Source organism: Opisthocomus hoazin, chromosome 1, assembly GCF_030867145.1.
Source record: "Opisthocomus hoazin isolate bOpiHoa1 chromosome 1, bOpiHoa1.hap1, whole genome shotgun sequence".
Lineage (NCBI taxonomy): Eukaryota > Metazoa > Chordata > Aves > Opisthocomiformes > Opisthocomidae > Opisthocomus > Opisthocomus hoazin.
This window is the reverse complement of record NC_134414.1, coordinates 101,022,692-101,035,456: the sequence shown is the minus strand read 5'-3', so window position 1 is coordinate 101,035,456 and position 12,765 is coordinate 101,022,692. Positions and strand designations below refer to the sequence as shown.

The 12,765-nt window shown below is 35.8% G+C and overlaps 2 protein-coding genes across 9 annotated transcripts in view; one reads left to right on the top strand and one right to left on the bottom strand.

Moving 5' to 3' along the window:
• The window catches only part of CASK (calcium/calmodulin dependent serine protein kinase), a 227,804-nt gene that overhangs the window by 114,171 nt on the left and 100,868 nt on the right, over positions 1 to 12,765 (top strand). The gene's annotated exons all lie outside the window — the stretch shown is intronic.
• GPR34 (G protein-coupled receptor 34) lies at positions 7,224 to 11,985 on the bottom strand. Its single transcript, XM_075430773.1, has 2 exons — positions 11,908 to 11,985; positions 7,224 to 10,108 (listed from the first exon to the last, which is right to left on the bottom strand). Exon 2 carries the CDS (start codon positions 10,084 to 10,086, stop codon positions 8,944 to 8,946), a length of 1,143 nt encoding a protein of 380 aa, XP_075286888.1. The 5' UTR covers positions 10,087 to 10,108; positions 11,908 to 11,985; the 3' UTR covers positions 7,224 to 8,943.

Here is a 12,765-nt window from a genome sequence, read left to right as displayed (position 1 = left end):
CATTAATTAAGTATTTAATAGTCTTTTAAGTAGTCTTAGAAGTCCTTGTTACTGTTGTGTTCCGTCCAAGTTTAGACACAAGAATGCGTATCCTGAAAATTTGCTAAGAGGAGACATGCCAAAAAATGGTGTGAGTGATTCCAGTTAGCAGGGGTTTTTTTTTAATTGTTATTATTCAATTGGTCATTAACTGTAGCCTGTAGTATTTATAATTCAATGACCATAACTCGTGCTGTAGGAAGAGGTAATGCTACATTTTTTTCTGAATTATTATATAAAAATAAATTATTATAGTGAATTACAGTCCATCAGACTTCATTTTGGAACTAGTTAGTGAGATGAGTAACAAATTAAAAAAAACCAAACCCCAGAAATACAGTTACAGTTGGTTCTAAGCTGTAGTAAGCACCTTTAGTGAACTATTTCCATTCATCTGATTTATAAATGGCGTATTTTATCTAAAACATAGTTGACAATATTCACATGTTACAAGTGCATCTTTTATGCAGTTTACTCTTGTTCTTCACAACGACTTTCACATGCATTCTTCACCTCAATTATTTATATTTTATGTACTCTGAAACCATGATCATTTCCTAATTTATACACGTTACTACAGTTTGTATGCCAGTAAGCAGCATATGTTGCATTTTGCCATTGTATGCAGATAACTTATTTTGTGGCCCAAAAGCACAAAACCAGGGAAATTCTTAGTGATGAAAGATATTTCAGTCATTTATAACCCATACCTAGCATGTTATGTGATATAATCATATATGACAGAGTGGTCCGCTTGCAGGCTGCCTGGACACTTCCTCTCCCCTCCACCTGCTTGAGATGATAGAAGACAGCCCAGTCAACCTCATATCTCCTTGTGCCTGTCACAAACCAAATGGAGAACTGGTCTGTTCCTGCTGTACAGCAGAGTGTGTAATGTGTTGGCAGCAGCTGCTCCTTGTAGAATGAAAGAAGGCAGCAGCTGAGTTACCTCTGGCTCCTGTAGCAGTCCCGGATCTCTCTCTTCTGTGGGAGGTCCAAGACATGCACTCAGTCTCTGCATTTTGAAGGATGGAAGGCAACTACTGAGCATAGGGCACAGAAAAGCGTGCAACCCTGCGTATGGCTACTATGGATGCTGAGGATGAATCGTACTGAATAAATGTATGGCATGCATCAAACGTGCAGCAGCCTTTAACTTGAGATTTAATTTCATGTACTTGGAATTTAATCTACTGTATGGCATTTAATACCAAGATAAGTCTCTGATGCACTGGCTACCACACAAGTGCAATCTGTATTTTCTTTCAAAAGTAGCTTGCCTAGAATTTTGACTTTTGGTGCTTAGTTTTGTTGGGGATTGTATTTCCTTAAACATTAAAATTGAAAGGTTTTTTGACTGCATAAACTCTTAAGACAGATGCACTACACAATAACCATTTTCAGCTGGACATCTATATCAGGAGAGTTGTTGCAGAGCACCGTGTTTCTGCTCTGCCTGCTCATCAGCTTTCAGTGCAGGCGTGAACCAGTGTGGGTGCAGCTCTTCTCCTGACTTGATATATAGGATTTTACCTATAGGCAGCATATGTATTTAATATTGTAAGAAGTGCTCATCAAAGCAAAATCGTCTAGGCTTATGTTTAAATCTACTTGAGTTTGAGTACATGCTGAATCAGTGAAGGTAAAATATTTGGCAGGTTTGAGCTGGGTTTGTGTTTGCTGTTCACTAATGAGTTATTTTCACCAGTTTTAGAACTGCGTTTGTGGTTCAGCAAAATAGACCCAGAATGAAAGTTCTTACGTTGTTTGGTGAATTACAGGTGTATGTAGTATAACTCTGTGGCATGCTTAGGGATATAGAAATTGGGTTATATGGCACTCGTAGCTTCAATTCTTCAGTTGTCATAAAATATGCAAAGTTAAGTGTCTCACAGGCTCCAAAGTTGTTGTTTACATAGACAAAACACAAGCCAAACAATATCTTGTGGGCAGGAGAACTTAGCTTCAAGTTGACAGTACTAACAAAGAATAATCTTCCAAGATTTTTGTACTTCAGATCTTTAATGTGAAATACTTTGTATTTTTTCCCCGATGACATTCTTAGTGCAGCTCCCAGAGGTCTCTTTAACCATATTTGCTTCTAAAAAAAACAGTGGCTGTGTATTGGTCATGATGATTTTACTTTTAATTCAGAAAACCGTTTTTAACGTGAAAACTGTGTTGATCATCAAAGTGTACTAGGAAGCTATCTCTGTGTTTTTCTACACCATACTATAACTTGTGGGTTTTTTCAAGTTAAAGATGTTTGTATATAACAGCTTTTCGGCTTTTCCAGGTTGTTCTTAAGCTTCTATGAAAACACAGAGGTAGTAAAGCAAAAATAAAAACCTAAAATGTGGCAGTAAAAGCAGAACGATACTTAAAAGGTAGATTTTGTTGGCTGCAAGCTGGAGAGTTCTGACTGCAAAACGAATTCCTTGCTGATAAAGAATATTTTCATACCCCCTGACAAAAACAATCCTGTCTTTTCATCAGGATTTTAATTTGTTGTTGACTGTGCTTAGGTTAACGTTATTACCTAGTGAGAATTTTTGTGGAAGGGATAGCAAGTATATTTTTCTTTTTAAAGCATGTCCATTTATATCTCTGATTTGAGAGTTCTGTGAAGAAGCTGGCCTTGCTTTGTAAGAAGTGTGAAGGTGTACTGCCCCTCTCTGTATGCAAACTTAAAGGAACCAGGACTCACAATTTATAGACAAAAGCAAGATAACTATTGAAGGTAGCATGTACCAAAATATATTATTGTGGTATATTTTAAATAATTGATTCAGCTTGTTAAAACATAAGCTTATAAGTAAACCCTGGCTTTTTTTCCTCCTCGTTTTGTTTCTCACTTTGTGGTACTACAATACACAATTAGCCATTTCTCTGCCATTCACGGCCTTATTTCTACACTTCCTGCTCTAACTGTGCAGTTTGAATGTTAAGGCTTTTTCCAGCTTCATCCCATCCCCCCAGTTATTCTCACTCTCACGATGTCTGTGAACATCTGTGCAAGAATTTTTCCACTCTACAAGCAGTGGATCATGACAACTTTCTAGCACCTTTTCGATTCTCTTGGATTCCGCAGAGCCCTCAGTAGTTGGGATTTTGTGTAAGTGATGGAAAAAAGGTGGGCAGAAGGTTCCCAGTGCTACAGAGAATACACTACAAATATATTTCAGATTGGTGGAACATTATCAATGGGTTCTTTTTCTCTGTACGCTTTATCTGTACTGCGCAACACAGCTCCCTCCCCTCCACCCTGATTCTGTATATGCTTTCAGAGAGAGTATTAAACCAAAGCATCCTTACATGCATTTTCAAGTTCCAGGAATAATGTGACACTCACTTTTTTATCAGTGATGTCAGTTGCACTCCTCTTTTATGTTTTCACTGACTGATGTTGTGACAGAAGTTGTTTAATTAAATGTTTCCGTGTTGTGTTATCAAAACAATTGGTACTTGTCTGCCTTCATGAAAAATACCGATTTGCAGGTTAAAATCGTAATTACAGTTCATGTCAATGTGAAATGAAAGTTGATGTTGTGGTTTAACCCTGGTAGGCAGGTAAGCCCCACATAGCCTCTTGTTCACTCCCCCCTAGTGGGATGGGGAAGAGAATCGGAAGGGTAGAAGTGCAAAAACTTGTTTATGATTTCTGTCTCTTCCCCCTCCTGTTCATGTGGCTGCTCTGCTGCAAAACAGGCTGCCTCTTCTGATGGCCTTTCCTGGTCCCTCTAACATGCTCTGGTCAAATCTGCTGTTGTCTTGAACTCTTTGAGCTCTGTGTTGCGTGCCAAAAAGTGGTGCTGTGGTTTAGTTCCGGGAAGCAGCTACGGCCCAAGCAGCCTCTCACTCACTCCCCCTTCAGTGGGCTGGGGGTTAGAACTGGTAGGGTAAAAGTGAAAAAACTCATGGTTCAAGATAAAGAGAGTTTAGTAAGTTTAAAGAGAGGGAAAAAAAAAGGGGGGGGAGGGGGAAGAGGGGAAAAAAAACCCAAGAAAAACAAGTGATGCAAAAAAACCCACTTGCTCACCCCCAGTTGACCGATGTCCAGCTAGTTCCTGAGAAATGGCAGCTCTGACAAACTTTCTACCCAACTTTAATTGCTGAGCATGAGGTCCTGTGGCCTGGGATATCCCTTTGGTCGGTGGGGGTCACATGTCCCAGCTGTGTCCCCTCCCGACTTCCCGACTTCTTCCATATCCCCAGCCTGCTCGCTGGCGGGGAAACATGAGAAGGAGGAAAGGCCCAGATGCTGTGCAAGCGCTATTCCATGATAACTAAAACATCGCTGTGTTACCAACGCTATTTTCATCACAAACCCAAAGCATAGCCCCATACAAGCTACTGTGAAGAACTTCAACTCTGTCCCTGCCTAAACCAGTACTGTTGTTTACTCAAACCAGGTACGCTTTGATTTGTTGATGATTCAAGTTATAAACTTTTTTCTGGCAAACAGTTTTGGTTCTTGGCTTATGTTTTCCATTCATTTTAAGGAATATTTTTATGACAGTATAGCCATTAATGTATTTGTCATGTCTGAAAGGTATAGAAGTGACTAGCCAGCATGTATATTTATTATAATAAAGAATGTGCGCTCCTTTTTGCATAGTGGAAAAGAGGCAACATTTTGGTGCACCAACCAAAATTTAAGGATGTACTGTAGATTTGAATAAAGAAGGAAAATTAATTTCATGCAGTTTATGTGCAGATGCATGTTAAGTTAGCCTCTACTTATAGAAAGAAGAATAAATAGAATGATTTTCATGTTGAAATTCAGCGAAGATTCAACTAATTGCTATACTTGGCCCTGATAGTGCTTAGGAAGCACTGCTAAGATGAGAAGTAAGAGACACTGTTAAAGTGACTAATTATATCGTCATTTGATATGTCACAGTGTAGCTTTCAGCAGACCTGCTGAGATGCTTCAGGACTGTTTGCTCTTCATTAATATTGGTTTGCAGAGCCTGGTATTTTACCCTCAAAGTTGGGAAAACTGATTATAGGAAAAAAATATGTTAGGATTAAATATTTTTTTTAAATAGTAAAGATACCTCCTTTGGGTTTTGATCAGTAGTAATTCTTTCCTATGTGACAATGCTGTCTATTTTCAGATGCCGTGTTAAGCCAGTTGATACATCCAGCCTTTAACATCCTGAAGCACTGAATTACATAGTTGTGGAAATCCATAAGTATTTTAACTTGTATGGTTGCTTTTTGGGCTTATTTTTTGTTTTAACTGCTACTCCCTTGATGTCACACTGATAAAGAGCATGTAGTTATTCCTGTTCCCCTCTTCTGTGTTATGCCTGATGTTACAGACTTGTTGTGCTCCCTTTCAGATTTTCATTTCTGAGCTGAAGAATTGATTTACTTAATGTATTCTGTATAGAATGTGTATCATCTAAATTATAGAATCTGTGTCATCCAGATTATACAATAGCACAATGATGGCTTCTCATTTTTTTCCTCCTAATTTTAACAGTCTGCTTACTATTTTCTTGCTGTTGAGCAGAGCTATATCTTGAACATTTTTTTGATTTGATTACCCTAAATAATTGTTTGGCGTTTGAAAACTTTGTCATCTCCTTACTCTTCACTCATTCCAGATTGTAGTGTTCAACATATTTGTAAATGTATCCATTTGCATAGTCTTGGGGAATACGATGACGAATAAAGGCTGTGTATTTTCAAGCTTTCTTTCCAACTTTTAACCAGTTCCAAAACAAGAATTAACATCTAACATCCCAGGGATTTCTTAGAGCCTTTAGTAAGTGACCTTGCTAAAGTCGAAGTACACCGTACCACCTTTATCTCAGTGCTTCTCAGCTTTTCCAGAGAGTTCCTCTGTTATTGATTTTCTGGTATATGGCTTCCCTCAAACAAACCTATTCACTTTTCCCTATACATGCAAGCTTGCCTAATTCCATTTGACTTTATAGGTGCTGTGGGTTTGCCCAATCCGAACATTAGACTGTAGCTCCTGAAATCTCTTTAAAAGATTTGAGTTATAGTTGCTGCTTGTGTACAGAGGCTGGTTTAAGCAATGGATTGTCCTGCATTGAAATGCTTTTGAAACATTTTAACGTGTAGCATGAAGTCCTGGGAAAGTGTTGCTCTTCAGTATTTCTTCTAAAATGTTTTTTTTCCTGAAGCCTTGTTTACTGATACTGTGGATGGCTTCCCTGTTGCTCTTTCTCTACAATCTGTAAAGAATGGCTGTCATGTAGAACACATCTGATCAATGTAAATAGGTATGGGTGTTTAAAACTTTCCTCTTGAAGAAAATACTGACAAGATTTTGCTGTTACGATTATTAAAAACAAAAAAACCCATGTAACGCTATTCACATGATGGACCAGAATCTTGAACTTGTAGTGCAAGACTGTTTTTCTGTTGTCCTATTGTGTATTTAGTTGTTTACAAAATAATATTGTAGTAACCAAGTGAATGTTACACAGCTTACAAAAGCATGCCCAGAATACTAAGGTGGTCTGCATTTTTCTAGTGGAACACATTTCTATTTGCCTTTGGCTTTAAAAGTCAACTGCATTTGTAGCCTTGAAGCCCTGTACTATTACTTGATCTTCTGAACAGATCTGAGTCTATTTTTGAAATTGTGTGGTGTCTATGGATTGCAGTCCTTGTAAATGAAGATTCTGGTTTAAATAGAAGACTATATTTAAAAAAAAATTATGGAATCATAGAATCATTAAGTTTGGAAAAGACCTCTAAGATCATCAAGTCCAACCGTCAACCTCACACCACCATGCCTGCTAAACCATGTCCCGAAAATAATTCAAATTTTGTTCAAGCCGCACAGTGTCGTTTGTGTGTTGTCCCCCCCCCCACCGGCTTGATGATCAGTGTCATTGATCAGCTACTCACAGTAGAATAAATATAGGCAAAAAAAGACTGATGAGATAATGTATATATCTTGTGAAATGCTGGTTTATAAACTCCACTAGATTTACCAGAGCTGATGTAATGATGTACAATTATACTGCACAGGAGAGTTGCAGAGGACAAGGAACATGCTGTTTCTTGAACTGTACAAATACAGAGCCAAGACAGTTCTTGCTTCAGCGTACATATAATAGGATGACAAGATGATAGATAAAAAAATTGTGAAAAAATATAATTATTGTAAGAATCAATTAGAAATTATTGTACAAATATCTTTAATAATTGTATGCTGAAGTGTTTAAGAAAAATGCAGTTGCTGTCATACTTCTATGAAAATTACATGTTTGTAGAAATCTCTCTCAGATTAAAAAAAAAACACTCTTTTTTGTAAAAAAAAAAAGAATACACTGGCTAGTCATTGTAATTTAACATGTTTATCTCCAGTTTCAACAAAACTCAATGAAGTAAAATCACATAAAGATTAACCCATTTATATCTAGCAGAGGTGAATTGTTATGTTTACTTCATTCAAGGAGAGTTTTATGAGTAGCTTCTGTAAAACCAGAATATTGTACAGAATTAGTAAAAATGCACAGGTTTTGGCACAGATTTGGCATAAAAAGTCACATGATCCATCAGAGAAGTTACCGATAGTCGTATTAAGACCGACTTCTTTACACGAGCTTACTTGAGCAATATTGCTTGTATGTGTTTGGGAGAATAAAACCTTATTTCATGGAGTTTAACATCTGGCGTCTAATTTATTCACCTTACTGGCTTGTCGTGCCAGAAATTTAGGTTGTTCTTGGTATAACTGCCTCTTTACATGTCTTTGGGTTAAGCAACCCACGCCTTCAGCCCCCTTTTTTAAAACAACATTATATTTTGAAATTTTTGTTTGTGCCTAAGTACATAAACCTGTTTGGTTTTAGTTTGAGGATATAGTTGTATCAATGGGACATTGTAGTTACATTACTATTTACATAGCATCAGCAATTATTAAGATTATTTTAATCACGTGAAACGAGATCATCTGTGCCAGGGACAAAGCGTGCAGCTGATATGCATGGCTTTGGAAATCTGTAAGCAGACCTGTGACTGAGCCCGAGCAAAGATCAGAGCTGGTGTGTCACGTGTTCACGAGAGCTAATTTTTCTATTCTGCTCTGTATGCTCAGTTCTCTGAGTTTATTTTCCTTGTTGAACTACTTGTGTAGATGCAGTCACCAAATTTGTCAAGAGTTTTAAGGAAATCTTAGGTAACTGAAAACATCCATATGTCATCTCTCCTCCTTTAATTTCCAGTTTTCCAAAACCATTGCATAGTTTGCCTCAGGTTATTGACCTTGACATTCATTAAAATGTTGAAAATACAATAGGGTGCTTAGGAGGCTTGACTATTTTAATTTTGCTGTTTAATAAAACAGAAGTGTATCTTCTGTAATTATAACTGAATTAATGGCAATTGTATTCTTTACCTCATTTTTAAGCCACATATGTTGCTAAATTCTCAAATATTTTCTTGGAAAAAATACTTATACAAATATAGTTAAAATGCTGATCTCTTTGAAACTTATTAAAACAGAGAAATACATAAAATCTATAGGGGTTTGTATAGCTCTTTTGAGTAGGACACAATTTACTTTTTGCAAAATTCACCTATTATTTACATACACAAGTTGGTAATATTAATGTCTATATACAAGATTCCTTATACAGGTTCAAACAACTTTGTGGAAATCTCCTTAAAGAGTTAGTGTTCTAGTTTAGTCCAGCAGAAGATGTCTGAGAACTTCCTATTTTGTTTTCTTGGATAAACAAAGTGAAATACTTCCAAAAAGTAACTTCTCATTTTCACAAACAGAAGTAATACTTCTCATTTTTTAACAGGAAGAAAGAGGCAGGATTAGTAGCTGTACAGTATTGCCTTTAGTACAACTTAAATTGATGTCCTGGAGTGACAGAGAGAAACAGTATTCATTCATTTCAACAATCAAATCAGAGACTTCTTCTTTACAGAACTTGAGTGGTGGGTGGTAGTAGAGAATCGCTCTTGTGTATATTGTCCAAGTTTTATTTCTGAAGTGCTTTCTAGAGTTAGGCTTGAATCTCCATAAAGTCTGCTGCAAATCAGTTGGAATACAGTCTTACGGACACTTCTGGACATTAGGAAATACATAACTGGGTCTAAGCAGCTGTTAAAAGATGAAAATATGAGCATCACCTCATTGCATTTGTGAATGATTTCCTTCCAATAACAAGACGGATTTTGTAACTGTGATGTAATGTAGACAAACCGGAACACGTGGTAAGGAACAAAACAGATGGTGAAAATAATGAGTACAATGAAGGAGTTCCTTGCTGTCTGGGTGTATTTTCCTGCGTTGGGAAAATTTGCTCTTTTCTTTGAAATTTTCAGAAGGTTCTTGGCAATTTTAACATATGAAAGTATCAAAAGGAAAAAAACTATCCAAAAAATTATTACAAGAATATAATTTAAAATTGCTTCTGTCTTTGCATTGTGTTTAGTTCGGTAATGAAAGCACATAGTAGAATTGCTGTCCTCACTCTTAAAGAAAGATGGTGCAACTACGATTATAGATCCTGTTAGTGCAAGTGCCCACACCATACAACAAATTCGTATACTTTGTGTAGTAGTTAACATTTTAGTATGCTTCACAGACTTATTTATTTTTACATAACGATCTAGACTAATTAGTCCCAACAGTACTATGCTGATATACATGTTCATATAAAATAGAGTTCCTATAATCTTGCATAAAATCAGTCCAAACATCCAGGTGTTTTGGGTAACATGATAGAGTATTCTGAATGGAAGACAGAAGATCAGCAGAAGGTCTGCAACAGCTACATTTATCAAATAAACTTGGATAGAATTCCTTTTCTGATGTATGCACAGGAAAGCAAACAGGGCTATAACATTTCCAACCAATCCAATGACAAAAATAATGGAGTAAAAAACTATCAAAGGAAGTGACAGTGAGTTGTCATCTAAGGGACAACTGGCATTGTTTTGAATTTCCAAGGCATTTATGGCTAGGTTAGTTTGGTTACTCCAGACGACTTCCTTCTCTGGAAGAACAGTCAGTAAATCAGCTGAAGCAGCAGCCATCATTTGTGAGGATTTTTTAGCTGTTCTGTAGGGATGCAAAGAGAAATTTTAAGAATTAAATGAACAATGGATCAATTTCAAGTGTTTGCTTGCTTTATTGCGTACAGTCTTATGTGATATAAACATAAAAGGCAATAACTGAAAAACAAAAATGCACCAAAGTATCACTGTAGCTGAGTAGAAGGACTTTCGGCTGGGTATCATGATATAATGTAAGTCTAGAATAACCAGTTCCCTGTTTTTCTTCAAGTGAAGTATGCAAGAACAGATGGTACAGAGTACTCGCACAGATCGTTATCTTTGTAATTGCATCTATATTATTGTCTTGTATTGTTTTAAAAATCAACTATTATGTTTTGCTGCAAACTTTAGAAATTTAATTTTTTTTCTTTATAAGTACAACTGATTATTTTAAGTTCTGATGTTAGGATTAGTCTTTCTGACACAGAAAACTTTAATTCAGATGCAAAAATGGGTAAGCATAGCTAAGTGAAGTATTCTCAGCATTGATACAAAGTACATAAAATATATCAAAACAAGTCTAAATTCATCAATACTAATTTTAAATAGGTACCCAGGATCTCTTGCATGCAAGTCACTAGTTTTCAATTAGAAAAACAATTGTCAAATAATATTTTTTTGTGAAGTAATCTGTTGTAAGTAACACTGTGACTCAGTACTATTACAGTAGCTTGTTGTTAGTAATCAATATCTTCATGTAAATTTAAATATTTTTTTCCTTTTCTTGACTGTTGATAAATCAATATTATGCAGAGAAACTAATATTATCTGGAAACCACATTAATGAAGTAATGGATTGTTTTCACATCTTCCCTGCTTTCATTGTTTTCCTTGCTTTCATTTCAAACCTTTTAATTTCACTAAGCTTGTTTTTGACCAGGAAGGTACCATCTGGAAGATAAAAGTCAGCTTGAACCAAAGAAGGAAAACCAAAAACGTGTGTGGTTAGGAGAGCAGAATCACAATAAGCTGTTTAGAGAGATGGTTAAGACTGATTAGTAATGGTACAACTTTTGGCCTCAATTTGTATGTCATAGCTGTAAAAGATTCCATAAATAAGTTTATTTATAATTTTTTTTTGAAGGGGCAAATCTCACAAAAACTTCAGAATCGGTTTTGGTACTCTGAACTTAGTTGTCCAATAACAGTAACAAGAAAAAAGCAACAATGAAGCACTGCCATATCATGACTTTCAAATACTTTTTCATTTGCATGCTAGGTCTTAAAAATGCAAATTTACATTTAAATGTGTGATATAGCTACAGCTGTGAAAATGGTAGCACTTTAGGTAAAACGTACATACAGAATCTGAATTATTGAGAGGACAGTGTAAAATATTTTAACATCCTGTGTTGGCTGATCTTGCAATTGAATTAAATTTGTACAATATGTTAGCAGTTTTAAAAATATTTCTGTTTTCATATGTGCCATTTCATATTGTCAGGGCAAGAAGTAATTTTAAAAGTGTGATTAAAAACCATGATACTTTCAAATACATCTTGAAACCTACCTATTACTGTAATTTCTTGTTTATGTTGCTTTTCTATAAAAATACTTGACATCATGACTTGCATAAGTAGCGACAAGTTTTAGGTCAATGAGAGAGAGAAAAGTCAGTTACACTGCAGATACATTAGAAACATAACATTTTGCTGTCATAAGTTTTGTCATCTGTAAGCAAGCAGGCATGCTTAAACACAGGTATATTTAAGACAGGGTCTGAAGGTCAGTACCTTTGCAATTAAGAGAAATTTTAATAGAAAATTGTTTTACTATATCTTAAGTATAAAAGAAGCCACTTACCATTTATATATGAAGAGCCTCTGCTGATTTTCAAAGCCGCTGGTGAAGACAGGGAGGAGTAACATGCAAGTCCTCTTATTAGAAAGCTAAAGCACCAACTACTGTATGAAAGTGATGAGAATCAGCTGACACAGTACAATTAGCAACAAGGGGAAGTTTAACTAGTGTTGCAACTGTTTTTTTTTTTAAAAGACATTTTTAACTAGGAAGACTCAGTTTGTTGAAAAGATCAATTTCATCATTAATTTGGACTTGCTGGGAGAGGTTCTATAATGAAGTTTTCTCTGAGTTTTACTCTGAATTGGAGATTTGGATTTTTTTCTCAAAAACTGTTTTTGGCGAGCAGTGCCAGTAGCTTCGTTTTTGGATGACAATTATGTTGGTACAGCCTGTCTTCTTTTTAGTGCTGTCATGGAAATAGTATCACTTTTTCAAATATAGGGTAAAGATAAATCAACACCACAGCTAAATGGTATATTTTTCTTGTGTTGGTATAGTTCTCCCATCTACCTTCCTCTTTGCCTGGGGCTAGAAATTTGGGGTTAATCTTTTTCACTCAAAATGACAGTGATGAGAGAATATGAAAGTGCCCAAAGTGTACAACTTAACAATTTCACTAAGGCAGAAGTGAAATATAATATGCAGAGATAATACCACCTGGCAATACTATTTCAAATAGGATGTAAGGGATTGAAACTTACATTTATAAACTGCAAATTTAAAAGTGCATTCTAGAAGTCCTGATATAAGGTAGCCTAAATTTAATGATTATCTCAAGAACATTGTCTTGGCTTAGTATTCTCCTTAACATTTGAAATGAGAATTTCCATGTTAACTTACTTAATATATCATCTGTTT